Genomic DNA, 27,437 nt, shown 5'->3' with positions numbered 1-27,437 from the left:
AGAATCCTTGATTTACATATTTGTACCAGGGACACACGGACTGCTCAGAAAGTCCCTGAAGTGTCTGGAAATTCCCTGAAGTACCCCCCTACCTTTGTTCCAGTTGTAGCATCACCGCACTAAGCTAGCACATGAGCAGAGGCTAAAGTTTTGTTTCAGTGCAAAATAAAATGTTAACCTGCATACGCTCTGTATTGAACTCCGTATGTCACTTGATGCCTGCACTATTGCGATAGCTTGCTCTTTTGTTCTTGCGCGTCTGCTTACCTAACGCCAGTCTGGCCTCTGTGCTTTAGCAAGAATAGCTTTGGTGTGCTGAGCACTAACAAAATGCGAGGCATTGTGCGAGGCAGTTTATGATCCTCAGGACAGCCCTTGACGCAGCTACAACAGCTGCCCTCATTCTGCAGATCAGGAACCTGAGACTGACAGAGGTTGCTATTTGCCCAAGAACGGGAAGCGTAGGAGCTGGGACTCGGATTCAGAGCTGTTTGCTCCCAAAGCCTGAGCTCTTGACCACTGTGCTGCACCACCGCTTTCTCCCATGCTAATCATACTCCTATGAATTCAGAGCTTTTGCCAAATCTTTGGGATAGTAGGCAAGTTTTGGTGTGTAACATTTGATGTGGAAGAGTTGATTCAAGGCAGATCTTTTATCAGAATGCTGAAACAAGCCCTTATTATTTTATTTCGTGGTTTGTTTGACAGCCGCTTCTTACTTCAGACCTGCTTTAAATCTATTCTTGGAAGGACCTTCTTTTAAATTACGTTTAATAGATTCTAAGTGATGCTCCAGTTAGAGGTAAAGCTTCAGACTAGCTGAACCCGACTGCTGTTCAATGCCAGGAAAATTGTCTGGTTTTGAGTTCTGAGCTGCGCCATGTATCTGAGTGCACACACACACCCAGCCGTGGAAGATTTGTGTGAATGTCCCTGACTCCTTGGGTACTCCTTGGGACTCCTGCAAGTGTGCTGAAAAGTGAATAATTCTCCAAAAAAGGGGGAATGAAATATTCCCGAAGCTAACTTTACTGTCTTTCCTCGAAGTCTAACTTTCCTTCCTGACTTTTGATTTTCTGCTCTTCGACTCACCCAAACCTCAGTGGTTGAGGTGTCCTTGTTCCTTTCGTTCTTGCCCTGTCACATCAAAACAGCACCAAGTCGAGTTGGCTTTTCCTTTATAATGTAATTTAGCTGTGCCCATCTTTTCTATTCCACTGCAATCTTGCTAGATTAAACCCTCACCATCTCATAAATGATCTATTAGTCTTATAACAGATTTCTTTATCGCTGTTACCACCCTTACAAATTCTTTTCCAATCACAGACTAATTTCCCTAATCTCTCTTTTATCATTTCACTTACTTGCTTACAAGTCTTCCGTGGCTTCCCATTACCAAGTGGATAAGGTTCAAATAGTTTTCCTTGGCATTCAAGGCTTTCACATCTGGCCCTAGGTGACCTGGCCACATTTACCTTCCACAACTATCACACATAAACCTACCCTACTAGACAGTTGTCCAAATACATCCTGTCTACTAGATTACTTCCATATTTGAGTTACTCTTGGTTTACAAAATATGTGCAAAGAACACTTTTTATTTCACCACAGTGAAGCTGTGATTTACCTGAATTTTCTAAACTATTTACATAGTTTGATACCTTTAAAAAATAATAAAGCTATGTGTTTTAGACTCTTATCTCTTGGTTATGTATTTAACCACCACCCAGGAGTTTTGAGCATCTGACAGCTATTCCGTTGTCTGCCTGAATTTGTAACAATTAAATATACTGGCCTTTGCTCTTTCTTAGAAAGACCCAGTGACTCTAGATAAGTGTTAGTTTCATTTAACAGAGAAACTGAAAAATCCGGTTGGTTTATTTTTCTAGGCTTAAGTCAATTAGCATACTTCCTTGCCGCTCTAAAATAATGATGCTTAAACATAAATTGTCTTTTCTTTTTTTTTTTATTTTTTTAATCTTTATTTTTGAGAGAGAGAGAGACAGAGTGTGAGTGGGGGCGGGACACAGAGAGAGGGGGACACAGAATCCGAAGCAGGCTCCAGGCTCTGAGCTGTCAGCACAGAGCCCGACGCGGGGCCCAAACTCATGAACTGTGAAATCACAACCTGAGCCGAAGTCAGAAGCCCAACTGACTGTGCCACCCAGGCACCCCACAAATTGTCTTTTCTAAGCACTCAAAGTAGGGAAGAGGGTAATGGAAAGAGCACCAGACCCTGAGTCAGAAGATTTGGGATTCAACCTAATGTTATATGACTTTGGGCAACGTAGTTAAACTCTAAACTTCAATTGCTTTATCTGTAAAATTGGGATCATAGGGGCCCCTGGGTGGCTCAGTCAGTTGAGCGTCCAGCTCTTGATTTCAGCTCGTGTCATGATCTCACAGTTGGTGAGGTCGATCCCCATATCGGGCTCTGTGCTGACAGGCGTGGAGCCTGCTTGGGATTCTCTCTCTCCCTCTCTCTGCCCTCCCTGCTCATGTGCTCGCTCTCTCTCTGTCTCTCTCTGTCTCAAAAATAAATAAACATTAAAAAAATTGGGATCATAATACATTTCCTAAGTGTGTGGTGAGAATTAAATCAGAAGACTTCTGAAGGCACTTGGGACACACCATATTCCACTGGTCCTCACATTCACTTACTCCACATTTAATATTTCTGACACCGAAGATGCATGTCACACTCAATGGCATCTTGGCATTCTGTCATAGTTTACTTGATGGTGTGTTCTCTTTGTGGCCCAGAAAATTATGGTGTCTTCAAATTACTGGTATCTTAGACTTGAAGAAATATGGTGGCCAGTGCTCTCCCTCAGTGTTGTGCAGTATATGCATCCTCTCCATTCTCGTTCTGCTACAAAATGCCACTCCCCTAAGACTCATACGTATTGTTGGTACTTAAGTCTTTTTTCATGTATCTGCTAACTATGGAAACTCATGCCAGTTCTCATTACTGTTAAGTAGCTTCTATTGGAAACTTCTAGAAAGCAGAGACTCTCACTTTTTTTTGGTAAATCAACTTGCATAATTATATAAGGTTCTGTGTTTAATAAAAATTCACTTATTGGCACTAATTCCACTTTTGAGATGACATTGCATCCTGGGATCTTGCTAGTGTTTCAGTGATTTTGGTAAAAGCTAGGAATACCAAGGAGTGGATGGCTTGTGTTATTATATAGGTTTCTTACATCAGTGTTTTCTGTTGAAAACACTGCTTCTTCCCTCCTGGTACCTGCCTCGTCTCTAAGCCAAGCAGCCTCAGACAACATAGTGGAAATGCTTATGTAGCCAACAGGCCCTGCTCTGGCGATGGCAGGGTTTAGCCCTCTTTTCAACTAATGTAGGTTTTCCTTTAGTCCACAGCCATGAGACAGAGGGAAAAACTGTTCCTGCACTGGTGCTGAGAACTGGGAGGGCAGGAGGAAACTAGGAGTAAATAGATGCATACATACTGTACCTCTTGCGTACCTCACACATCATGCACCTTTTCCCAGAGTGGGCTGTTGTAGACTTTGTCCACAGCCTCTGAGCCAGTTTATGCCATCTGGCCGCACGTGTGTTCCCATTTTTATTTTTCTGTGGTGACCTGACAGGTTAAAGATTTCATCAATTCGGAGCTCCTAGCACAGTTATATTCTTCGGAGGACCAGAACACTCTGATGGAGGAATCTGCTGAACAGGCGCAGCGCCGGGATGAGATGCTTCGAATGTACCAAGCCCTTAAAGAGGCCCTCGTGATCATTGGTGACATCAACACCGCCACCACTTTCACCCCTGCACCGCCTCCTGTGGATGACTCCTGGATACAGCACTCCCGCAGGTAGGAAAATGGCCCCATGTCACCGGAGGCCTGCCAAGCTCATCCGGTACCATTTTCTGAGTTTGCTTCCAATATGAACCTGAAGAAAAAGGATAATGTAAGTCCAGGAGTGAAAGAGGAGGTCAGATTTTCTCAACCCCCTTCAAAAACAAGCACAAAACATCCCTACAGTGGAATGTTATGTGGTCATTAAAAAGAATAAGTTCTATACTGAAATGAAAAGATAGTCAAATTAACGTGAAGCTTTAAAAAAAAAAAAGTAAGTTGTAGAATGTTGTGTTCTAATATGTACAAAAAAGGAATTTAGAGAGAGAGAGAACATTGCATTATATGGCACTGTATTTTATTGTGTTGTATTATAGAAGGTATTTGAAAAGGATACACAAGAAACAGCTACTGGTTGTCTCCACAGAGTTCACGGTTGGGAGGAGGGAACCTCCTCTCCACCATTGACTCCTTGTATACCTTTTCTTTTTTTAAGTTTAAAAGTAATCTCGACACCCAGCATGGGGATCCGACCCAGGACCCTAAGCTCAAGAGCGGCATAGTCCTCCCACCAAGCCAGCAAGCAAAGTGTAATTTTTACAAAGCAACCAGGAAGCTATAAAATACTCTCTTAAAGATGAATTCAGACAGAAACTGCTCTGTCTCTCCCCAGGTCACCCCCTCCGAGCCCCACCACCCAGAGGCGGCTGACCCTGAGCGGTCCCCTCACGCGGCCCGCATCCGGCAGAGGGCCCGCGCCGGCCATTCCCTCTCCCGGACCCCACTCGGGGGCGCCCCCCGTGCCCTTCCGGCCCGGCCCGCTGCCCCCCTTCCCCAGCAGCAGCAGCGACTGGTCCGGAGCGCCCCCGCAAGTGCCCTCCCGGCCCACCAGGGCCCCGCCCAGTGTCCCCAGGTGAGTGCTCTGCGCGCAGCACGAGCCGGTGTGTGCTCTTCGGTTCTCTTCTCATAGCATGACAGACAGAGTTTATTTGGAAAAGAAAATTGCAAAGATATTATCCTGCACATTTGCGATTTTCACCCAGGAAGGGTATCGTGGGCAAAGGGTGGAGCCTGTGACACCATTTAAAAACCAATATGTGGTCCAAACCTCTCCTTTACCAACTGGCACACACTTAATGAGACTACAGAAAACTGGGTCCAAATGAATGACATTTGGGCAGCTGTTCGTAGAATCTGAGAGAGCACTTTGAAAGGCAAGAAAGAGCTGTGGGGGGGTTATTGCAAGCTGTGTGCGCCATAGGTCCCGAGAGTATCAGGAGCTAAGGCCTTGCCTTCTCTATTACCAAAGGAGTTCTAGAAAACCACTAACTTCAAGGAATATTATCCATCTGCCCTCTGACCTATAACTCTTAAGCCCAATATTATTAACTTTAATGTAGCCTGAGTAAAAACTGGGCTGATTAGTTTGCAACTTTTTTTTTTAAACTACGCATAGAAATTTTAACACGCACATGATGATTGCTGTGTGCAGTCACTAACCATACATGAGATGGAACTTTGTATATTTGAATAATACACCTTGGCATGTGTAAGCAGATTTTTCAAGCTTGTGAAACAAAATACTGAATAAGTAAACGAAACTTGAAACGTATACAGTTGAAGCTATATTCTCACTTTTGTGCGTTTACAGTCAAATATGTACAATGTGTACAATTAGAGATTTTAAAAATAGAAGGAATTAGGAGGTTTTTTCCTCAACATCAGAAATTTTCAAAGGAAAGAACATTAGCCCATACAGAAATTTAATTTTTTTTTAATTCAATTCAGAGGATTAAAATATTTGTATGCTTAATGAAGGAAAACCTTACTATGCATGTACCATAAAACAGAAGTGACTTCCTCCGACCCACGAAGCCTCACCCTCTGATTGCGGGCCTTACATTCATTCTGATCTTCATACTTTTGGGTGAAATGAAGAGAAGGGGCACCTTAAACATGTGAACAAAGGGTGGTGTAGCAGGAATGGCAGAGGATGTGAAATCAGAAAACCTTGTTTGTCACAGACCTCGCACAACTCATTAAACTCTGAGCTAGGGGTTCCCCATCTATAAAAGAGGAACGATTTCACCAAGGTCGTTGCCCACGTCATATGAAATGAGTTGTTTGAAAGAGCCTGATAAACTGCAAGGCACTGTGGTTGTTAGGGTTATCATCACTTTGGTCCCAATCGGAAAGGATATATGTACTCTCAAACCTATTTTTTTTCTTAAAAATAGGTTCAGTTTAGAACTCATTTGTGACACAGCTAAATTTCTAGTAATAATAGTAAAAGTGATAGCTAATATTTATTATGCTCTCACTGTATGCTAGGCACTGTCCTAAGTGCTTTGCAGGTACATTTTTGTTTACTGCGCACAGCAACCCAAAAGGATAGGTTATTATCCGCTTTACAGATGAGGCACAGAGTTCTAAACAACTTGCCCAAGGCTGCTCAACCAGACCCGAATGGAGCTGGGCTTTAATCCCAAGCAGTCTGACTCCAGAGCCCAGTCTCCTGACCACAATACCAGGGTTTCTCAACCTCGGCACTGCTGGCATTTTCCTTGTGGGGGGCTGTCCCACGCACTTCAGTATGTTTTGCAGTATCGGAGCCTCTACCCAGTGGATGTCAGTCGTACTCCTCCCCTCCCCCCCAGTTGCAACTATAAAAATGGCAACATTGCCAGCGTGTTTGGGGAGGTGGGGAGTGGGGTGTAAAATCCCCCTCTCCTCGAGAACCACTGCACTACGGTATTTCAGAGATTTTTCCCTTCCATGTAAAAAATAAAAAGATCATTGTTGAGTCTCACTGCAAGTCAGATTAAATTACTGTTTTAGGAAACTTCAGATGGACTGGGAAAGTGTCTGCCATTGTGCCAGGAAGGTATGGAGGCCACTGGGCAAGGGCGTTGAGAGTGGGAAGACAGGAGTCCCATAAAGAGTCGGCTATTTTGTCTGTTTTGCTATAAGAAGGAACCAGAGCAACCTGGCGGTGCCTTTCCTCAGGAACGAACATGCATGTCTTTGTTTGCTTGCTTGGCTTTTTTACCTCTTTGTTTCAGATAAGCTGGCTTGCCAATACCCTTCAGAGATTCTGTTGAATGCTGAATCGGTTTGTTAAGTGGGATGGAGTCGCCTTTGGTATTCCCAAGCTCCTGCACACAAGGTAGCAGGCAGGAATTGGTAGCTTGCGCTAGAGAAGGGGAATCACCAGCTTTAATGCATCTGTGTTGGGGAATTTATAGGACAGCAGTTATGTTATTCAAAATTTCTAGAATATTCTCAGCTTGGAGCCAGATCTAACTTGCCCTGGCCTTGAAAAGAATCTCAAATGTAAAACAGAAATGAGAGTTCAGAGTAAAAGAGGAAAGTTGGTTTTTGTGCTGAGCCTTCAAGTTTCAGCGCCAGTTCAGCACAACGGGAGGGAAACCCCTCTGGGGGGGTGGGGGGGGTCACCTGAGAGGGAGCAAGAAAGACTCTGTCAGGATCCTTATGCCTATTAAAGTTTAGCTTTAGATGAAGAATTCTGACCACATAAAGTCTGTTTTTAATAAAAGCCAGAGCAGGAATCCTACCAAATGCAAGCCAGAAATGGGGTTTAAGATTTCAAAAAAAAAAAAAAAAAAAGGAAAGAAAGAGAAAAAGAGACGACAAAGATGGAAAAAGAAAGAAAAAAGTTGAGGAAGCTCTTGTTGAAACTTCACCTTGTTCTGTTTATTTATATATTCTGATTTCCCTCTATGAGTTGCCTCCATTTTCTCTATTAAGAACTTAAAAAAAAAATAAAATAAAATGCCATTATCCATCATCTCCAGGAAAACAACCCTTAGCTTTCCGAGAAGGAAGTTTGATTTTTTTTTTCCCTAGCTCTTTACTTTCTTAAGGCCCTTTCTCGTCCTTTATCTGAAACCAGAAACTCATAACGTGACAAGACAGTACAAACCATGTCCCGCCGGCTCCCTGTTGGGCATTAATATTACAGAGGCAGTAACTGAACTTTTAGAGGCAAAATATTCCGCCATTCGGCATGTGCCTGCACGTAGCTTTCTTCTGGATAATTTGCAACTTCATTAGCAAGTTATGATTTTGACTTTTAAGAGCATATATACTTTTAACCCTATTCAAAGGTAATGAAAGCACTTGCAGTTGGACAGAAACCATGAGCGTTCTGCTTTTGTTTTTTTAATTATTATATATTTCCATTCCAATGTAAAGGAAGAGGAAGGAGAGAGGCGGGTGGAGTCATTTTTGGCCCCACTTTTCTCAGCTGCTCAAGCTGTTCTGGTTTATGTGCATGGAGGCTTTCGGTGAGGAAGCTGGAAATACTGCGAGCTACATGCCTGTTTTAATTACTTCCACCTGAGCTGGGGGGCATCTCTGTCCCAAAGAGACTCACCAGTAGGGATGCTTCTGTCATTAGTAAGTTCAGTGTACACAAATCTGATTTGTGGAACATTTTCTACCGCCAGAATATCTGACGTGCCCCTCCCCTCTCGCCCCACTCAACTCCTCTGAAGGGGCTAAAGCCCAGTTTGAAAATCCCAGCCAGTTGTGTTCTTGTTTAGCAAGATGATCTTAAGCAGACATCACCACCTCTTTAGGGGCCCTATTCTCTTACTTGAAGATCCCAATCTTCATCAAATACTAACGTTGGGGCTGATGTAGCTATTTTCAGTCACAGCTTCTTAAAATTAGTTAATTGGGAATCACAGCCTTTGACATTAACAGAACAAATTAACTGAAGCAGAGCATGTTTTTCCTGGCAACAGCTGATTCTGGCATTATTTTACTCATTTGTCTTCTCCCCTCTCCTTGGACTAAGCTATTTTGCAACAGTCAAAAGGGGATAAGGGTGGGAGGAAGGGTCTCTATCCAAGGAAAAGCAAACTTCATTTGCCTCGTCACTCAATCCTCTCTTTAAAAAAATATATATTGAAAAACTGAAGTATGTTCTTTTAACTACCCTTGTCACCAAGTCTGATGGTGTCTTTTAAAAATGGCAAAACTGAATCATAGGAAAGGATTTGGCTTTTACCCCAACTCCTCCACAGGACAGAAACGCAAGATGGAAACCAAGAAACGCTCCATCAGAGGACTCTCTGATGAGTGCCATCGCGAAGCTGGCACCCTGCTCTGCGTGCGCAGCCCCGGAGGGGCATCAGCACTGCCACAGGGTTTCCCACTCGGACCCATTCCGTGACTTATTCATTTCCCCCGACTTGACATGGCACCCTTGTGCCATGGCACCTTCCGGTCCCCCATTCTCCATAATTTACTGCTAAACCAACCATGGCAAAAGATACATAAATCCCTCTACACAAGGAGATAATTGTTGCACTCGTGGTCTTTTCTTTAAGGAAGTAAAAGCCATTTGGTTCTCTTTACAATTTAATCTTGTTTCAGACATTTGACGTTGATACCCTGCTGTGCTATATCTCTTTTACATATTTTATATGTTGATTTAATTGACAGTTGACACGGAACCCCTTTCACTTAGGGATAAGGTCTCCTTGTTTTGTTTTGTTTTGTTTTTCAGCCAGTCCCCCAAATTTTGAGTAAGGACAAACCCACGATTCTTATAAGTGTGTCTTTGCATCCCTAACATGAAGGTTTGGTGCCATGAAGGATGAAGCTGCTGAGAATTGAAGTCATGGGCTTAGGGTACATGGACAATTAAGCGACTTTGGGGACTAGCCTGTGTCCGACTCTCCCGCAATCATGTCCTGGAAACATCCTGATTTGCTCCCTCTTCAAGAGCCCTCTAAAAGTATGACTTCTCTTAGCAGCTGAGTATCATTTGGACAAATGATGAATTCGCCTTGTGATTTCTGATTTCAGCCATGAGGTTTCTTTTTTTCCCTTACTGTCCTTCCCCTTTAAAGAACAAATAAATAAATTTATGACTAGGTAGTCTGATTTTTCAGGGAACAGTTTTTATTTTTAGCGACTGGATTTAAAAGTTAAGCAAAAAAAAATTTTAAGTATAAATGCCAAGAATAGAAACAACTTTGAGGTATTCTTTCTGATTCTTAATACTTAATGCATTTCATGAGGCTGCTGTGTCACAAAATTTGTTACTGAAATCCCAAATGTAATTAATAACTTGTTGCAGGTTTAACATGAGTTGTCATGATGCTTCATATATTTTAATGAAAACAGAAATGCGGCCATAAACTGTTCACTAAATAAAATATTCAATTTAATTTAAGCCCCTCAATTAACTATCCCATCAAAATCATTCAAATTCCACAACGATTCTGGTCGTAACATAATATTGCACTGAGGTGAATCGATGGTTAATGGCAAAGTTTTTCATTCTTCAGTCTTGGTTTCAATCTGGTTTAAGTGAAGGTAAAATTAGTCTGGTGGTTTCCTTCTTGGGTCTAGCAAACTTGAGTCTCCTTTACACAAACATCTCCATCCTGCCACAGTGCGAATGACGGGCAGCGTGTGTAGGTGAGGCCCGGGCACAGAACTGCAAGGGTTCTGAAGGTCAGAATCTGGGAGTTTTGCAGAGGTGTCGAGGCGGACTTCAGATTGCCTTTCTGTTTTGGATGTGTCCCCTATCTTACTTTTCCAAACATCTGATGTGGCAGGAGGATAGAAGAAAAAAGAAAAGAAGGAAGGATCTACATCAAACTAAGTACAAGCAACATAAATGCAGACAGGCTGCAGGCAGTGGTAAATATAACAATATGCCGCCGTTAGCCCAGTGGTAACTGGCATTAAGTTAACGGAATACAACTGTTTCCACATCCTATGACAAATAATAGCAAATAGCTCTGTCATTGTTCTCTCTGGGGTTCTAAATTGCTAAGCTTCAGCCATTGCAGGGAAAGCCCTTCTGAGTTTCAAGATACCCAGCCCTGCCCTGGGCTTCACCTGATTGATAGAGGAAGACAGCCAAGACGGGAGTCTGGCACAAGAGCCAGTGACCAGTGAAAACTGCACAGTAAATGGTGATTATTCTTCCTGTGGCCAGTCGGCAGCAAACTGTCACCGGTTGGAATCTGCTGAATGTTCCTCTATACAAGTTGATGTCAGCTCAAAAAAGAAGAGAACAGAGCAGAAGAGAAAAGAGAAAGAAAAGTGAACTGCACCCGGTGTAAGCAGCCAGGCGCACACCAGCTAGTACTGCTCTTTCATCGTGCCCTCTTTTGTCTCCGTCGCTGTGAGAGAAGAGTGATTTTCCAGGGAAATCCTTCACATGCAGACAGTTCTGGTTAGATGGCATGTTTTTCAGTGACTTCAGAGATCCATAGCACGAACAGCTCATTCTCGGAGTGTGCTGCTCGGATGAAATTTAGAGGTGAGAGAGCCACAATTCATGGCTCTGAGCTGCCGGGTGCTTCTTCCTCCCCTCTGACTTATCAGCTACTGTGAAAGACTAGAAGCGAAATTTAGCTTACAAGAGTTGCTTTAGCTGATAAACAGCCAGGAAATTAAACATGAAATTGTAAACACTGCATCTTTCACTCAGAATGTGCCTTAAATGCTTACCTCCAGCAGTATGAGAAAGGGAGTTGAGGACTTAGCTGAGGGTTTGATGGCTTTTGTCTGCCTGACATAACTTTATTGCTGCTTAAACACAGAATTTTTAAATGCCCAACACTGAAATCCTTTAGCTCACCAGAGCCAACATACTGTAACCATTGTCTGGGGGAACCTCTGAAGCTAAACACGTATTTACACCCTTTAGTTGCCAAATGAAATCCATCTGGCTTACTAAATGCTGTTGCCAAAAGAATATTCCACTTTTGGTCTGGCCGGTATTTTTAAGTGTGGGGGGAGGGGGACAGTGTTGGGAGGGCATTGGCTTGAGAGAATCTGTATGTGTATTGATGCCCTATTACCTGTACGTGGATGAAGCTGAGATCACTTGGCAACTCTGATCAAAAATAGAAGAATTCCTACCTAGGGCAAAGTCTAAAGCCACAAGGTATTTAGGCAGCCTCATCATGGTATGGTACTTTCTTTTCCTTCTGGCTGCTTTTTAGGCATCAGAGCCACGTGATAAGCAAACCCACAAATAGCGGATACCCTAATTTCTGGAATTATTTTTTTAATGATTCCCATAAACACTAGGAAATGTGTTCCTAGTGTTCCCGCCAAAATGATCAGCTCACATGAACTGTAGAGAGAACACATTCCATCCAAGGATCAGAAAAAAAAAAATGGTTAATCAAAATGGCAAATGGCAAAATTCTCAATCACTCATGGTCAATGTCAAGGCTGGGCCTTCTTGACTTACTTCAATTGCTCAGACATAAGGAGAGTTCCAAACCTTCATCAAGTCAGTGTTTTCCCCCACTGGAATTAGTTTCACACCAAAAATTAGGAAACAGTGTAAATACTGGGAATCCAGTAAATGTGCAAGTTAATATAAAATTTAGAAATAAGCTCCATTCCCGGGGCACCTGGGTGGCTCATTTGGCTAAGCATCCGACTCTTGATTTCAGCTGAGGTCGTGATCTCACAGTTCGTGAGTTGGAGCCCCGCACTGAGCTCTGCACTAACAGTGCGGAGCCTGCTTGGGATTCCCTCCCTCTCTCTCTCTCTTTCTCTCTCTCTCCTTCCCCCCCCCCCACCCCGTGCACTCTCTCTCTCTCTCAAAGTAAACAAATAAACTTTAAATAAAAATAAATAGAAATAAGCTCCATTCCTCCCCTGCTTCCTTTGCGGAAGGGCTGACAACCCAGTGGAGAGGGAGACTAACGAGACCTGGATAACCACAAAGTAGCCGCACCGCCACACAAGAGTCCCCAGGCTTCTGTGGCAGGTCTGAGAACCAAGAGGAAGTGAGACTGTGTGAGAAGAAGGCTTCAGGTGGTTTTGAATATGATCTGGGAAGTGATTTTATTTTATGGTCAAATATAGCAGTTGTCTCCACCACGTAAATATTACCTATATTTGGTTTCAGATTTCCATGAGGCAGCATTATCTAAATTTATTTTGGTCAGTATATATGACATTGATCTAGAATGAGACCTCTTGTGAGAGTAGATGAGAAAGACTTTCAAAGGTATTTTGCAGCCCAGAAAGTCTAAAATGAAATTATTTCACTTGGGCATGGATGCTTATATAAGATATATTCTGTACCATGTGTATTTTTTTAAGGTTATATTAGGATTGTTCTCAAAGCCAATTTTAAGAGTGAATGAAATTTTTCCCTCAAATAAATCTACCCTTAGCATCATGCTCAAGGGACTTTGCCAGAAAGTCTGTACACTGCTCCACCTTTAGACCACCATTCACGGAGGAAAAGCTATAAAACCTGAGGAAAATGTCTACTTATTTTTAAAACAACTAGAATTTCTTTTTTGCTTCTTGGTAGTGTTGGAAAATATTTTAATAACTAAAATAATAAAACTTCATGTGAGGCAAATTCTACCTTAATTATTGCCTCTTGGGGTGGAAAATTAAGGAACATTAGTAAATGTGTTAACTAGAGAAACCACCACAGTAATTTCCCTCCACATATCTGAGTCTAAGGTCAAAATAAAACCCATGCTACACATATTATTTGAAAGAAAGCAAACTTCTAGTTTTAGCTCGACAATAGCAGTGTCAGAGTACTCAGGACTGAAACTAATGGACCACAAAAATCCCTGTGACTCATCATTAGACACTGATTAACTTACTTAAATGCCCTATTGTTCAGTGTAGGAATCTGTAACAAGGCATGTTGATATGATTACTTGATTTTTTTTAATATTCCAGACACTCTAAATTATCCCATTACCATCTTAATACTTGAAAACTCATTTTAAAGCACAGTATCTTTGAATAGACATGTTGAAATAGTGCCTCTCCTTTTTGCTTAAAACTTTGGTGTATAATTGAATGCATCTTATAAATTTCCTTCCTTTTTTTTTTTTTTTTTTTACCATACTTGCCTCTTCCAACCCAGGACCTTTTCTCCATATGTAGCTATTTGATGTATGTTGTTCATTCACCGTCCTCTAGGTGACTGAACGACACATGGGGCACTTGTGCCAATAGCCACTGTTACTGTACTGTTCCAAAGTCCCCTTCCCTGTTGAGCAAGAAGAAAATGTGAGCGTCACAAGGAGTCCTTGCAACTTGTAAATACTTTCATAATCTCCATAGACTGTTCAGCTTTCAGTTAAAGTGTTGTTCTTTTTATGAGTAAAGCTTGCTTTTCTATACTTTTTCCTACGGAGTTCATGCTGCTTATTAAGTGTGCATTTTGAGAGGTAAAAATACGAAGCCAGAACAATGAAGGTAGCACTGACCACTGTCTCCAGTTGAGAAAGCAATATTAAATCAGAAAAGCGAGGTCTTAGAACCTTTCTCTTTGCTGCATTCTCATTGCACTCTTGCTTTGTACCCCAATCCTGAGTTCCCTTGTCCCTCAGGTGAGCCCTACATCCAACAGGACGGTCTTCCTTTAGTTGCTTATGTCGGACACCTGCCTTCTAGCTTCTAGTGTTTGGCAGGCCAGCAGGATGAGGTAATAATCAGAAGAAAATGTTCTGGTTCTTTGGCCTCATCCACGTACAACATTATCCAAAACAGTTTTCTGTGAGTGAGAACAGAGTGGCTTTGAGATCCCTTGGCCTAACGTTCTGTAGGAGTGTGGAGGAACAAACTAACTCTTTTGATCCCTTCTAAGATAATGGAAATATAAATTATATCTTCCTTTGCCTGTCCTTTCCGTGATGTTTACAGACAGATGTATGTAGAAATGAGAGCCTTTCACTTGTAAACATGTTGGCTTCACTTTCTCCAAGTCAAGCCGTCTTCTTAAGCACAGCTCCGTGGTCATTACAGCAGTGTTTTCCTAAAAGCATATTTTGTGAACTATTCCTCCAGGATGATGGCAGTTTTTGTAAGACAGATGCCTAAAAGACATATGGTTTTCATAGATTTTTCCGTCTAGACTAGCTTTATTTAGTGACTTTTGGTCTGAATTGGTCTAGTTAAAGTTTCTGTAGAAGCTTGTATAAAAATTTTAAATGTGGGCATACCATTAAGGTGTAAAACAAAAAGTTTGACTTCTTATTGGCAATAGATTAAAAGGGATTGGTTGAAAGTTTCCTTCAGGTTAAGTAATTCTGACCATCCTCTATGCCCACTCGTCCACTCCACTCCCACAACACTGTCCAGAATGGAAAGGCTTACCCCTCAAATCCTATAACTGTTAAATTCATATACTTTTCAGTTTTCTTGAGTAAATTCTTTGTGTTCCAGTTGATGTGTGTGCGTGTGTTAGAAAGCTATAATTCTTTCTGCAGACTCTTTACATGGCCCAGGGGACATATGATTCCTTGCCCTTTTAGCACCAATTTTTACAAACACAGCATTTCCCTCATTTAAAAAAAAATAAAAGTAAAAAAAAATAAAAGCACCCATCAAGCCGTCGAGTAAAGGAGATGGAACATTTGGGAGTTTTTGTAGTACCTTCAGCCACTGATAAAAATTCTGTTTTTAAATGCAGGTTTTGAGCCAGCATCAAAGACTCGTTTAGGAACAGTATGACACTTTAAGAGGAAAATAATTACTTGTAGACTTGCCTAGAAATCGGCCTTTGCTCCCTCTTTTGTGAGAGCTAACGCCATGGCTCAATCCCAGTCTAGCTGTATCAGAACGAGGAGACTCGTGGAAGGGGGAATGTTGGCCACTCTGTCTCCACCAGGATCATCACCTGGCTATGCACTAAGCATTTAATTGGACTTAGTCACATATTTGTTCACTGACATGGCAGCTTGTGAGGCACACTGCCTCTCTGTTTTCCTGTTTGCTTGAAACTTTTTTGTGTTTAAAACTTGAGCTCTAAGGCATGTTAGAGCTCCTCCTGCTGGATTTTTTTTTTTTTTTTTTTTTTTTTTTTAATCATCACTGGGATTGTAATTAGTAAACCGGTAACTCTTTGTCTCCATTTCTGCCACTTGGACTTATAGGCGTAAGTGGCCAGAAAAAATATCACGTGGTGCTTTTAAAACTGGCCTTTTAATTCACCAGGTATCACGGTCAGGCAGAAGTGAAACATTGGTGCAACATAAATCTTCCCTAAGTCTTCAAATTCCTTGATCTCTGTTTTTTTGTTACTAAAATAAAAGGAATTAGAAAGTTAACTTTTCCATCAATATTTCTAGTCACATATTTGCCCTGAGGTAAGGCCCCAAGTCAGATACTCATGGCTGCAAGGCTCTTGCCCTCTGTCAGAGAGGGACAAAAAGCCTTTTCTGTCTTTCCAAACCAGAAACAAATATTCCAGTTCTATGTAGAGATTCAAAGGGGCGCCTTTTTCCTCCCCATCCCTGCTTCTTTTTCCTCTTCTCACTGACTTGAGATATCTCCTCTCCCAGTAGCTGGTTCTTAGCACCTCCTTCCCAACCTCTCCTCCTTCCCCCAAATGGCGGAGTTGGCCAACCCCTTCCCCTGGTGCCTGGGGTGGGAGTGAGGGGGAGGGCAGGGAGAAGAGGACAGAAGAAGATGAAGAGGGTTAGACATAGTTGTGCCCCAGCAACATCAATGGGACTAGGTTTCTACATCATGTAAGTTCTTGGAGATCTCTTTGGGGATTTCTCAAAAGAGAGAGAGAGGAGGAGGGAGGGAGGGAGGGAGGGAGAAAAGAGGAGAGAGGGAGAGAAATGGAAGAAAATCATCGGAAGGGACACTGCCTAACTTCATTCAATAGCCATGTGCGTGTAAAACTCTTTTCAAACCACATCCTTTCTTTTACCACTGTATCCCTCTCACCTTCTGCTTCTTTGCAGATCTTTGAGTCTTTCCCTCCACCAGCTTTTCTGTTGTCAGTGATAACAGTCCAGAGGCTAAACTATGGGTTTTTTTTAATCTCAAAAATAATGCTGTTAAGGAATCATATTGTAATACAACCCCAAACCCTCTAAGTTCTCTGTTTTATGAATTAGGACTCAGAGCAAAACAAGGAATTTTGACACTTGTGATAAAGAACAAGACAACATTTTGTTTCTCAAACTGACAGTGCTTTTTTTTTTCTAGCTTTCTTTCCTTCACACATACTATTTCCTATTTCTTGGGCTGCCAGTCCCCTCAACTTCCCTTGCTTTCTGGAAGTCCTTCTAACCCCCTAACCTTCCAATCCCAGGCTAAGACTCCAGGTGTCCCTGAAACTCCTGAGGCACAGCCCTGTCAGAGCACTTACACTGTTGCCCCATCTCCAATAGAAACTCCTAGGCAGTGATTATGTTTCCGTACCTCTGACTTAACACAGCACGTAGCACATAAACAGGGCTTACTGGGAAATGAAAGAATACAAAATGAGTTGATGTGCAGCACTTAATCGAAATTTATTTTGGAATTAACCCAATATTTAGTGTACTGTAGGAAACAATTTAGGGGCTCCTGGGTGGCTCAGTTGGTTAAGCATCCGACTTTGTCTCAGGTCATGATCTCGTGGGTTCGAGCCCCACGTCGGACTCCGTGCTAACAGCCCAGAACCTGGAGCCTGCTTCAGATTCTGTGTCTCCTTCTCTGTCTGCCCCTCCCTCGCTCGCATTCTGTCTGTCTGTCTCTCTCTCTCTCTCTCTCAAAAGTAAATAAATATTTTTTTTAAAAATTTTTTAAGAATTTAAACACAAATACTTTCTCTCTTGTTCTGTTCTATTCAAACGCTTGCCTGCCTGAATGCTATTATAAAATTATTTTGTACAAATCACAAAGTGAGCAGAGTTAATGTGGGCAAATCATCCTTTAAGCTACTTTTTTGCTGGAATCACGGAAGTGGGTATATCTGTACTGTCCCTATGAATGAAATCCATGTGGGGAGGGAGATTAAAATTACCCTTTATCTCAGGGACTAATTTATACAGGATATTAGATGTTTATATCATCAAATAACAGTTGTGGACTATTTTTCCCCTTATGTTCTTACTTCAGATTCCATCAACTGATTCATACTTTCCCGATGACATATGTTATAAAATCATGGGTTCATTTTCACAGGGGAAAGAAACTGGCTCTAATATGTAGCACGAATCATATTAGAGAATTCTTAAACCCTTTAAGTGGACTCCAAGTTCTCTGTTCTTTCCAACATCTACTGTAAACTATTCTTGGACAGTATTGGCTCATTGTGTTACTAACGCTGAAAAGGCCAAAAATATGCTGGATAGCAGCCTATATTATTTTTTATAATAAATTACAAACTACTATCTTCCATGTGGTCAATATCCTGACCGTTGTAGCATTTTTTAAAACAGCCTCATAGCTTATAGATATGCAAAAATCTGTTTTGTTAATAAATGCTCAAAATAAGAAGCAAAGCACAAACGCAACTGTGTTTAAAATACTGTCTCATAAGCTGGTAGAGCAGACATTTGCAAGAGGAAGGTCCTAGTTAGTTGCTGTTCCATTTCACCCAGAGGTGCTCTCCTGATTTGTCCTTGGCATATTCATTCATTCCCATCCACTGAACTACTGGTTGGGACACTGCCCTCTGCAGGTGCTGTGGAGGACTGTCAGCAGGATAAAGAATAATTTTGGTTCATTGGAAGTTTATTAATGTCATTCAGATGATGAACTATGTATAAACTATATATACATGCCTTAAACTGTGAAAAACAATGCAAGGATGACGTAATTCAGGAGGACCGTGGAGAGACAAGGCATTACAGTTCCCAAGGGAGAGAGACTATGGACACCCCCGACTCAGCTGATCCACCAGGGCCATGTTTGCCTGGGGCTGCTTTCGAGACAAGCCCAGCAGAGCCCACTGTGGGAGGTGCTCTTTATGAGTTTAGAAAACTCAGAAGCAGTTTTTGTTTTAGTTCTATTTTGTTCTGTTTTCTAAGAAATTCCCCAGATGTAGCCTTACTTCTTATGGTTCAGTACACAAAACCCTTCATTTAAAAAAGGGTGTTTTTGTTTTTGTTTTGTTTTTTACCTGTTTCATCAATAAGATAAACAAGTTAGGCAAGTTGGTATCAGATCCTGTGACTCCTAGAAACTGGGATGTGTAACTCTACCATCATCCTAATGTAATTCTATGTAAATTGAATTTTTGAGACAGAGTATTTTAAAGCCTCAATTATCTTTAATAAGGAGAACTTGTGGTATAAAGAAGCCTGTTGCATATCCTTTTCTAGGCAAATACTACCCTGGTAGGCATATCTCATTCCTCTAGATGTGTTAATGTTTGTATATCTTTTTTGAGTGTTTCCTTTTTGGGGGGGGGGGGGGGAGGGTGGTTCACCTAGCTAATTTAGGTTGGATTTCAGTCTTAACCCTCTCCAAAGATGACAATTTGGAACGCATGTTCATAGATACTTACTTTCTGTACTTACTGACATTATCATAAGCAAATACAAGCTTCCCTAAGCAAGTATATTCTTCTGGTGATGACTAACAAGAAAACTATCAGAGATATAGTATCTTGGTCTTTACAAAATAAACCTAACACCTCTCTGACCCATCTTACATCTAATTCTCAAACGTGTCAAAGTATTTCTATAATCATTTCTTCATCCTTCTTAAGAGTTTTTTTTGGTACTTTCTCTTTTTGCTCATACTTTATCTGCAAGTGAATTGAATTGCTAATAAAGTAAGACCAAAATCACTTATTATACCTTAGAACAATGGTTTTCAGAGCCTGGTCCCAGGACCAGCAGCATCGGCAGCATCTAGGAACTTGCTAGAAATGTCTCACCACATTAGAAACACTGTGTGGTACCCAGCAATCTCAATTTTCACAAGCCCACCTGGGAATTCTGACTTATGGTCCAATTTGAGAACCATTGCCTTAGCACATGCTAATGTAACTGTCCAGTAGAAAGAATCCTGGCCTGGGAGTCAGGAAATCTTAGTTTAAACATAGAAGAGGAAGGAAACTGAGCTGCGTAGACTCAGTCTGGCTCATACATTTACCAGTCTCATAATTCCCACTTCCCATCCCAACAAGGAATAAAGGCAGGGGCAGGAAGACCAAGCCATTTCAACAATCAGTGTTATGGTACCTGGTGGCAAGAAACTAGAGGAACAGTCATTTATTTCCACCACCACCCCACACTAAAGCAATTTGCCCTATAGAATTCTCCCCCAACCCCTGTTAAGATAGGCCTCACATCATGAATACTCAAAACCAGCTAACCCAAAGCAGAGCAGATGAAATTTTACTTCTTCCATTCTTAGAAGAGAACTGAAAGAGACAGTAAGACAAATAATGCATTTTTCTCTTATCAGTAAAGCCAGTCCCCACCCCACCCCCGCCCTCAATGCCACCCACCCTGCATGAGCATTGGACTTTCTTACAAAAATTGTCATTGTCCAAAAGACTGTAAAAGGTTCATCCCTGCAGCTACAAATGCAACTGCAAGTATTACATCTTTCCCTTTGATTTGGAAGCAGAAACATGGCTCTTCTATCATAACCATAAACCGCCCACACACAACACAGTGTTTCAATAAACACTAAGTGATGCAAGATGCTCCAGTTCCACGTAATGGGTTACTTAATGAAGCCCATCACTAAACAAAGCAACTGAGCAAAATTTGGTACAAAACAATTTTGCTTTGCCCAAAACAAACTGTCTTATGAGGTGAATGTCTTTGGAAACTCTTTGAATGGTTAGGAAGTAGACCAATGAAATGGCCTTAACAGTAAACCTTAAATGCATTTCTGGTCTTCAAGTTGGCAAATAGCATCGCTTATTAAGAAAATCACACTGAACAACTTAATGCTCCTCCTGAATTGCTTCCTAGTAGAGTTTTCTTGTTTTGGAAACAAAATGATGCCTATTCCTTCTAGAAGGGTGGGGAGGGGGAACTTTCAGGATTTTTAATTACTAAAAATTACTTTAACCTGAAATGGCGCATATTTTAAAGATGTCACAATTATTTTGAAAGCACATGATGGAAATTTTGTCCTTTATCCTTTTAGTCATTGATTCACCACGCAGGTATGCAGTGCCTATTTAATGCAAGGCCCTAAGGGACGCTTTTAAAGAGCTCATAATGGAGAGATTCTCCTGATTTCTTTATTAAAAACCATGCCACGAGCCAAAGATCTTGCAAGTTTAACAAGAAAAGACAAAAGTGCCAGCACAGAGCAGACAGTTACGTTCCCCTAGTGTCCTGCCTTGCTTCCTTTCTGCACTTGCCCATTACCGGTGTCTTTTTCTTGGTCCATCAGCATGATCCAAAACTGGGGACGAGATTAATGAGCAACAGTTGGGCCATCAGAACATTTAAATCTCTCCCTTCTCTATCCCCATGATTGAACTCCTCCCTCCCATCCTCATCACATAATTTCTAATTTCTTATAACCTCATTATAGACCTACATTCTCTTACGTCTTCCAAGTTTTATATATTGCAGTTGAAATCATATTTGCCCCTGCTTTTTCCACTTGAAATGAGGTGCGATAGTAAAAACCACTTGCATACTTGTCTATCCTGCTCATCTTCCACTCTGAATAGATTCTGAGTTTTTAAAAATCATGCATCATAATGCAGTCCACATAGTAGACGCTCAATAAATTTTGCATGCAACGTATAACTAGAAAGCATGTTATAGATCATCTAGTCTGAGTCTCCTATGCCTGTGATGGGGAAACTCAGGAAGCTCTCTAAAGAACTTCCGGTGGTTAGTGAAGGTACAAATTGGCAGTTGGAGCTAGAATTCATGTCTCCTGACTCCAGATCTAGTACTCTATCAGCGGAAACTCGCAGATAAACACCTCAAAACTATTCTTGGCCCCATTGGATCTGTCCCCTCTGATCTGGCCTGTACTCTAACCTAGCCAAACATCTTTGTTTAGACACTTTTCAGTCATTCATTTGTACATTATTTAATAAATTTTTATTCACTGCCTTCTTTTATTCACTGCATAATCACATTATGCTAAATGCTGAATATACATAATAAATACACAATATGTGGTCTCTGCTCTCAAGGAATTTATCAGAAACTATAGACAATAATCTAGTGAATAAATAATAATTACAAACAGGATTAAGTGCTATGAAATACACAAATACCATGAAGTGACTGGGGGCAGGGTGGTTGGAAACTAGGATGGTCAGGAAGCACTGAGGAATGACATTTCAGCCAAGAACAAAAGGATCAGAAGAGAACTTAGTTTGTATCCGTTTCTCCCTTTGCTACAATCCTTGGTGCAAGCTATCATGCATGCAGGAAACAGTTACCAACCCGCCATGCCATGTTGTATCCTGCCTCTCACTGAATTTGTAATTTAATATCCACTTAAAAAAAATCCCCTAATTAAGTCCAACCCATTATTGAATCTTCTGGTAGAGTTTCCTTCCTTCAAGTTCAAATTCTGGCCAACTCCCTCCCCACCTCCCAGAACTGCTTAATTGCTAAGAATACATTTCTATGGGTTATGTGACTATTTATCAAACTCGCTGAGGACAGGAGGCCTATTATTTAATACTTACTCCAAACATCTATTAAAAAATTGAGTATATATGTTATAGGTAACATTTCCAAAGGTCAAAATCCTACATGTCACTGTAGCTTTTTTTTTCTTTCTGCAGCAGCAATGTCACAAATATCTTTATGTAATGTAAAGATCAGTGAATACTCATCAATTGCTTCTCTTTTTTACTTTATTATTATTTATTTTAAGAGAGAAAGAGACACAGAGTGCAAGCAGGAGGAGGGGCAGGGAGAGAGAGGGAGACCCAGAATTCAAAGCAGGCTCTAGACCCTGAGCTGTCAGCACAGAGCCCCACGTGGGGCTTGAACCCACAAGCTGTGAGATCATGACCTAAGCTGAAGTTGGATGCTTAACCAACTGAGCCACCTGGGCACCCTGTATTCATCAATTGCTTCTTACTTCTGGGGATAACTTTAATTTATTCAGTTGTCAGTGGTCAGTTGTTTAGTGGCTGAATGATAAGCACACCCTGTAAGAATAGGAAGATGAGTAAGATCCAGCCCATTTCTCATCAGTGGAGGTAAACATACAAACCTAATTAGGATTCAGTGTGATGGTTGTAATAGAAATATGCTGAGATGCTTTCGAAGCAACTGTATCAAGATGGGGGAAGTAGGTCAGAGAAGACATCACAGAGGTGAGTCTTGAAGGATGGATAGCAGGTCTAGCAGATGAACAAAACAGCACTGAGGACATAATTGCATGTAATATCACGCTCAACACTGTATGAGGCCAGTTAAGTGGATGTGACCTCTGACCTCTAGAAACTTCACATCAAAGGAGAAAATGATTCAGGTTCAAGATTCAGGCCATAAGCTAAAGAAATAAGGTCCTTTTAAATGAAAACGAGCAGTATGGTGGTGGAAAGGCGGGTGCTTTCGCATGGTCTGGGAGGACTTTTCCTAGCAGGGAATACTCAAAACATTTCAGGTGGTCATGGTAGCCAGTAGCCTTTCTGGAAAAAAGAGGATTTATTTGTTTACTCAAATTAAACAACTAGTATTGAACGGTTTAATTTGGTTACTGTGCCTGTAAGGAATCTCCAGTTACACTTTAAAAAACTGAGTCCGTGGGGACGCCGGGGTGGCTCGGTCAGTTAAGTGTCCAACTTCCGCTCAGGTCATGATCTCACAGTTCATGGGTTTGAGCCCTGCATCTGCACTGGTGGCACAGAGCCTGTTCGGGATTCTCTGTCTGCCCCTCCCCACCTCTCTCTCTCTCTATCTCTCTCTCTCTCTCTCTCTCTCTCAAAATAAATAAACAATAAAATAAAATAAATAAATAAAATAGAGTGCCTGCCTAATGATAAGACCAGCATAAGAGGTTAAATTGGAGTGCACCTTCCCAAGGAAATCTTTCCTCTAAAGCCTCTTGGACATTTTTCAGGTGCAGGGACCATAGATATCTGCCAATATCTATGGGTTTGTGCCTAAATGGTATTTATACCACTGGTCAACAATATCTCTTCTGCTTTTATTTTTTCCTTGACCGTCTAGTTTTATTTTATAGCTTTGTGATTTTTAAACATTTTATGATTGTTTTCTTTAATTTTTTTATCTTCACTTCTTCATACCTGAGAAGGGATGTTTGATTTAATCATGCTAGTGTTTCCAATGCGGAAACAACTGCAAGACATGACTGTACTTCAGAAGGAATCTTTCTGAAAAAATCAATGGGAGAGTTTTATCAAGAAGAAAGGTTTATTAGCTTTGGAGAATTTGTTGAATTTTGCTGGTTACAAAAATTACTCCCCAAGATACTACATACAAAATCAAGTCCACACAAAGTTTACTAATACACTTAGGAAGTAAATGTAGGGGATCAGGAAATAAAGAATATTACATGGTAAATTTGAGATTCTCACGTACAGTAATATTCATTATCTGGAGTTTATTCAGCAACCTCAGCTGACCTCAGAAACACCATTACTGACCAGAAACTGAGTGATACTCATCCTGAGCCTGTTTACATTTATTGTAGAGAACTCGAAAACCTTGATTCTCTGGTTTTCTAGGTCCCTGCAAATTAGAAGTAAAAGAATAAATTGGAGAATTCTACTGCTAAAGGCAGTGAGAAGTGGTAACTAACATTCTGACAGTGAGAGAAAGGAGGAAGAATATTATTTAAAGGGAAATAAAAATTCAAAACCCAGAATTCCCTGAAGCCTAGTATATCTTATAAGTTCCTGGAGTCGGCATAACCTAACAGAGTTCACCCTATGTAATCATTCTCTATTGGCGAAGACATGTGCAGTATATTTCAGATAGCTTTTAAATGATTTAATTATTATTTTAGTATTGGGAGGGACAGCCTCAGTTTTGAGAAAGATTTGCATATGAAAAAATTAGCGTATTTTTGTTTAAAAATGCTCGATGACTGAGGTGACACCGTTAAAATCATTACAGATGGCAACCACTCCTGCTGGCCTGTCTGTGCATGAGCATGTGTGCCATGACTCTCTCAGTGTCTTTGGGACAGCCTTCTGCTAGATATTCTACTTGTTTCTTTACCTTTCTCTTTCTCTCTTTCTAGCCGGAGACCACCCCCATCACCAACTCGTCCCACTATAATCCGTCCACTAGAATCCTCCCTGTTAGACTAAACGAAGTGTCTGGCATGGCAATTAATTACTAATGAATTATGCGAAAGCAACATATTTGATCAGTAAATCATGAGTAGTCGCATGTGTGGACATCAGTAGGCAAGTAACCAGTTTTACTAATGCATTATTGCTCATCTTCTTTGCTCATGGTGTATCAGACCTTTGGAGTTTGACTCTTGAAAACTGCTAACCTTTCGAGGCTTTATATGTCGTATATTGACCAAGGGTAGGTTTGTATAGCAGCCCAGTAGTGGGAGACCATTTGCCTACCCTGGCATATATTGAAATTGCTTTGGACAAGTTCCCAGGTTATCCACCAGGTAGCCCATTAAGTATAATTCTTAAGAGCTATGAGATGGTGGGCTTAGACCTAAGCCATACATACTTATTTTCCCACATTCTGTTTGGCTGACAAAAATTATGTTGTCTATTATTAATGTTTCCTCCTACTCTATAATTACCCATTATAGATCTATCCTCTTTCCTTTTGCTTTATTTCATAGGACTGCTAGGAAGTGTTTTGTTTTTTTTTTTAATTAGGACTCCTTAAGAATAAAACTTTTCCAGAAGCACAAGGTAGTTTGCAAAGGAAAAGTTAATGCATTGCTTGCTCTAGAGAGCTTTTCCTCATACCACTGTGTTTTGCTTCATGCTAGAAGCATATTCAACAGTGAATCAAAGCTTAATTTTTTGGTAGTCAGTGAGTAGATTTGGCTAGTTTCAGAGTTCAAGGAAGAAGCAAAATTTCACATCTCTAGAAGTGTCTGGAAATATGTAATTTCTTCATTCACAAATATATTCACCTCTTTATAGATTACAGTGAAGGTTGACATGGAAAATATTTAATTTTTGTACTGATCTCATTTTAGGCATGGCTAACTACACTTTGACACTAACTCCGGTTTGTTTATTTATTTACTTGGTTGGAGCAAAAATTTCTCTTTCCATACTAATTTGTAATTCCCCCGTGTAAGAATTTATCCTACTTTTAAAACCTGTTTAATGTAACTTCCTATCCATTCTAGGCTTTCTCAATAGATCTTGAGATATGGTTATCTGGGATAACCATTTTTAAAGGGAGCCCTAGAATGAAAATAGAAGTCATTTAGTAAGAGATGCCATGGTTTAAGAGCAGAGCTCACACTTTCACAGTTGTACAACTTCAGAGTCTCTATACCAGTCATTCTAAAAAAAAATTTTTTAATGGTATTAAGACATTGAAATCTAAAGCAACTTGGCAAATGCTAATAACATTTCTAAAATTTACAAAATCAGTTTAGCTTGGGGGTTAATAGTTCAGTCTTGAGGCTGAGTTTTGGACCATGTAGGACCAGATGATTAGCATGTAGGAAACAGCCAGAAGCCAAGTGGAATTCTGTCTGCTAACTGTTCCCAGACAGCAGAGCAAGTACTCACTGAATAGTGGCGTCCCATGACACTATTTCATATTCTACAGAAGTAAATCAGATTTCACCAACTGAAATGTCTCCCTTTGAAAGCAGCAAACATGATTTGTATGTTAACTTAACTTTAATTTCCTGTGTAGTTTATACCCAAAGCAGACACCCATAAACTATGAAGTAAAAACTTTCAACCATTATTAAAAAGAGAACTTGCCAAGTTGAATGGCATTGTTCTGAGGTTATTCTAAAGGGTTACAGCTAGCCCACTTACAATAGGGAAAAATCAGAGAATACAAGATTGACAAAAAGAACATCTCAACTTTTAAGTTACAAGTGATTGTATAAAGAACACCACCCTAAATCTTCTCACATCTTTTTTTTTCTCTTTTGAAAAAAATCTTAACTCTTTAACTCTTTTGTGAATGGAACAGATGTGCAAGATACATAATGTATTTTTAAAATAGCTGCAGCTAAATGGAAATGTGTTAAGTAAATGTCCACAGTAAAACAAATTATCTACAGTGAGGTCTTTTCATAAAATTCCCTCTTTTTAGGATTTCCTTTGCTTCTTCCTTTGAATTCTCTAAAATAGGCAGCTAACGGATTATATACTTCAGGGTTTGGCTTTGTGCTAAATGTGGTTTTGCATTTTGCTGTATTTCAAAAATTTCCTTCTGTTAAAGGAAAATATTGTGGATAACCACTGGTGTGTTCTTAGATCAGCACAAACCATGTCAAAGAAAATTGGAGATGTTTTTCCAAGTTTCTTTCCACTGATCTTATATAGTCATAAACAATGGCATTTGTCGCCTTTGGCTTTTGCTCCCAGATTATAATCCTACAGTTTCACTGTCCCAATTGTCTCTCTTTGTAGGCACATTTTTGTTCTTTTATTTGTGAGTTATTTCTAACAGAGCCCAGCTTCCCTTGGAATTTCAGAAGTCATGTTGGAGAATACTTTCAGTTTGCTGCAGTACTGTGTCATACAATTAGTATGAATACCATGTCCCCAAGGTTTGCATCCTGCTAAAAGGAGATGTCAGTGTGAATGAAGTCAGAAGCTCTAAGAGGTGGGGAGAGTGCACTGATACCAGGCCTTAAGGTGGGAATGTAGCCTAATGAGCTGAGAGTTTTCCGTAGCACCCCTCATCTTTTGTGTAGCTTCCTCCTGATTGCTCTGATGTTGTCTACACAGTAGATGCCT

General features: G+C 40.7%; 1 protein-coding gene across 1 annotated transcript in view; it reads left to right on the top strand.

The window, feature by feature from the left end:
• DNM3 (dynamin 3) overlaps positions 1-26,578 on the top strand; it is a 575,248-nt gene extending 548,670 nt beyond the window's left edge. The window contains exons 24-26 of the mRNA XM_027046371.2: positions 3,612-3,838; positions 4,497-4,736; positions 24,761-26,578. Coding sequence (XP_026902172.1) covers positions 3,612-3,838; positions 4,497-4,736; positions 24,761-24,830 — 537 coding nt within the window. The 3' untranslated portion in view covers positions 24,831-26,578. The remainder of the gene's footprint in view (positions 1-3,611; positions 3,839-4,496; positions 4,737-24,760) is intronic.
• The last annotated feature ends 859 nt before the right edge of the window (positions 26,579-27,437 follow it).

The sequence above is a fragment of the Acinonyx jubatus genome, chromosome E4 (assembly GCF_027475565.1).
Source record: "Acinonyx jubatus isolate Ajub_Pintada_27869175 chromosome E4, VMU_Ajub_asm_v1.0, whole genome shotgun sequence".
Lineage (NCBI taxonomy): Eukaryota > Metazoa > Chordata > Mammalia > Carnivora > Felidae > Acinonyx > Acinonyx jubatus.
This window is presented reverse-complemented; position numbering and strand designations above follow the sequence as displayed.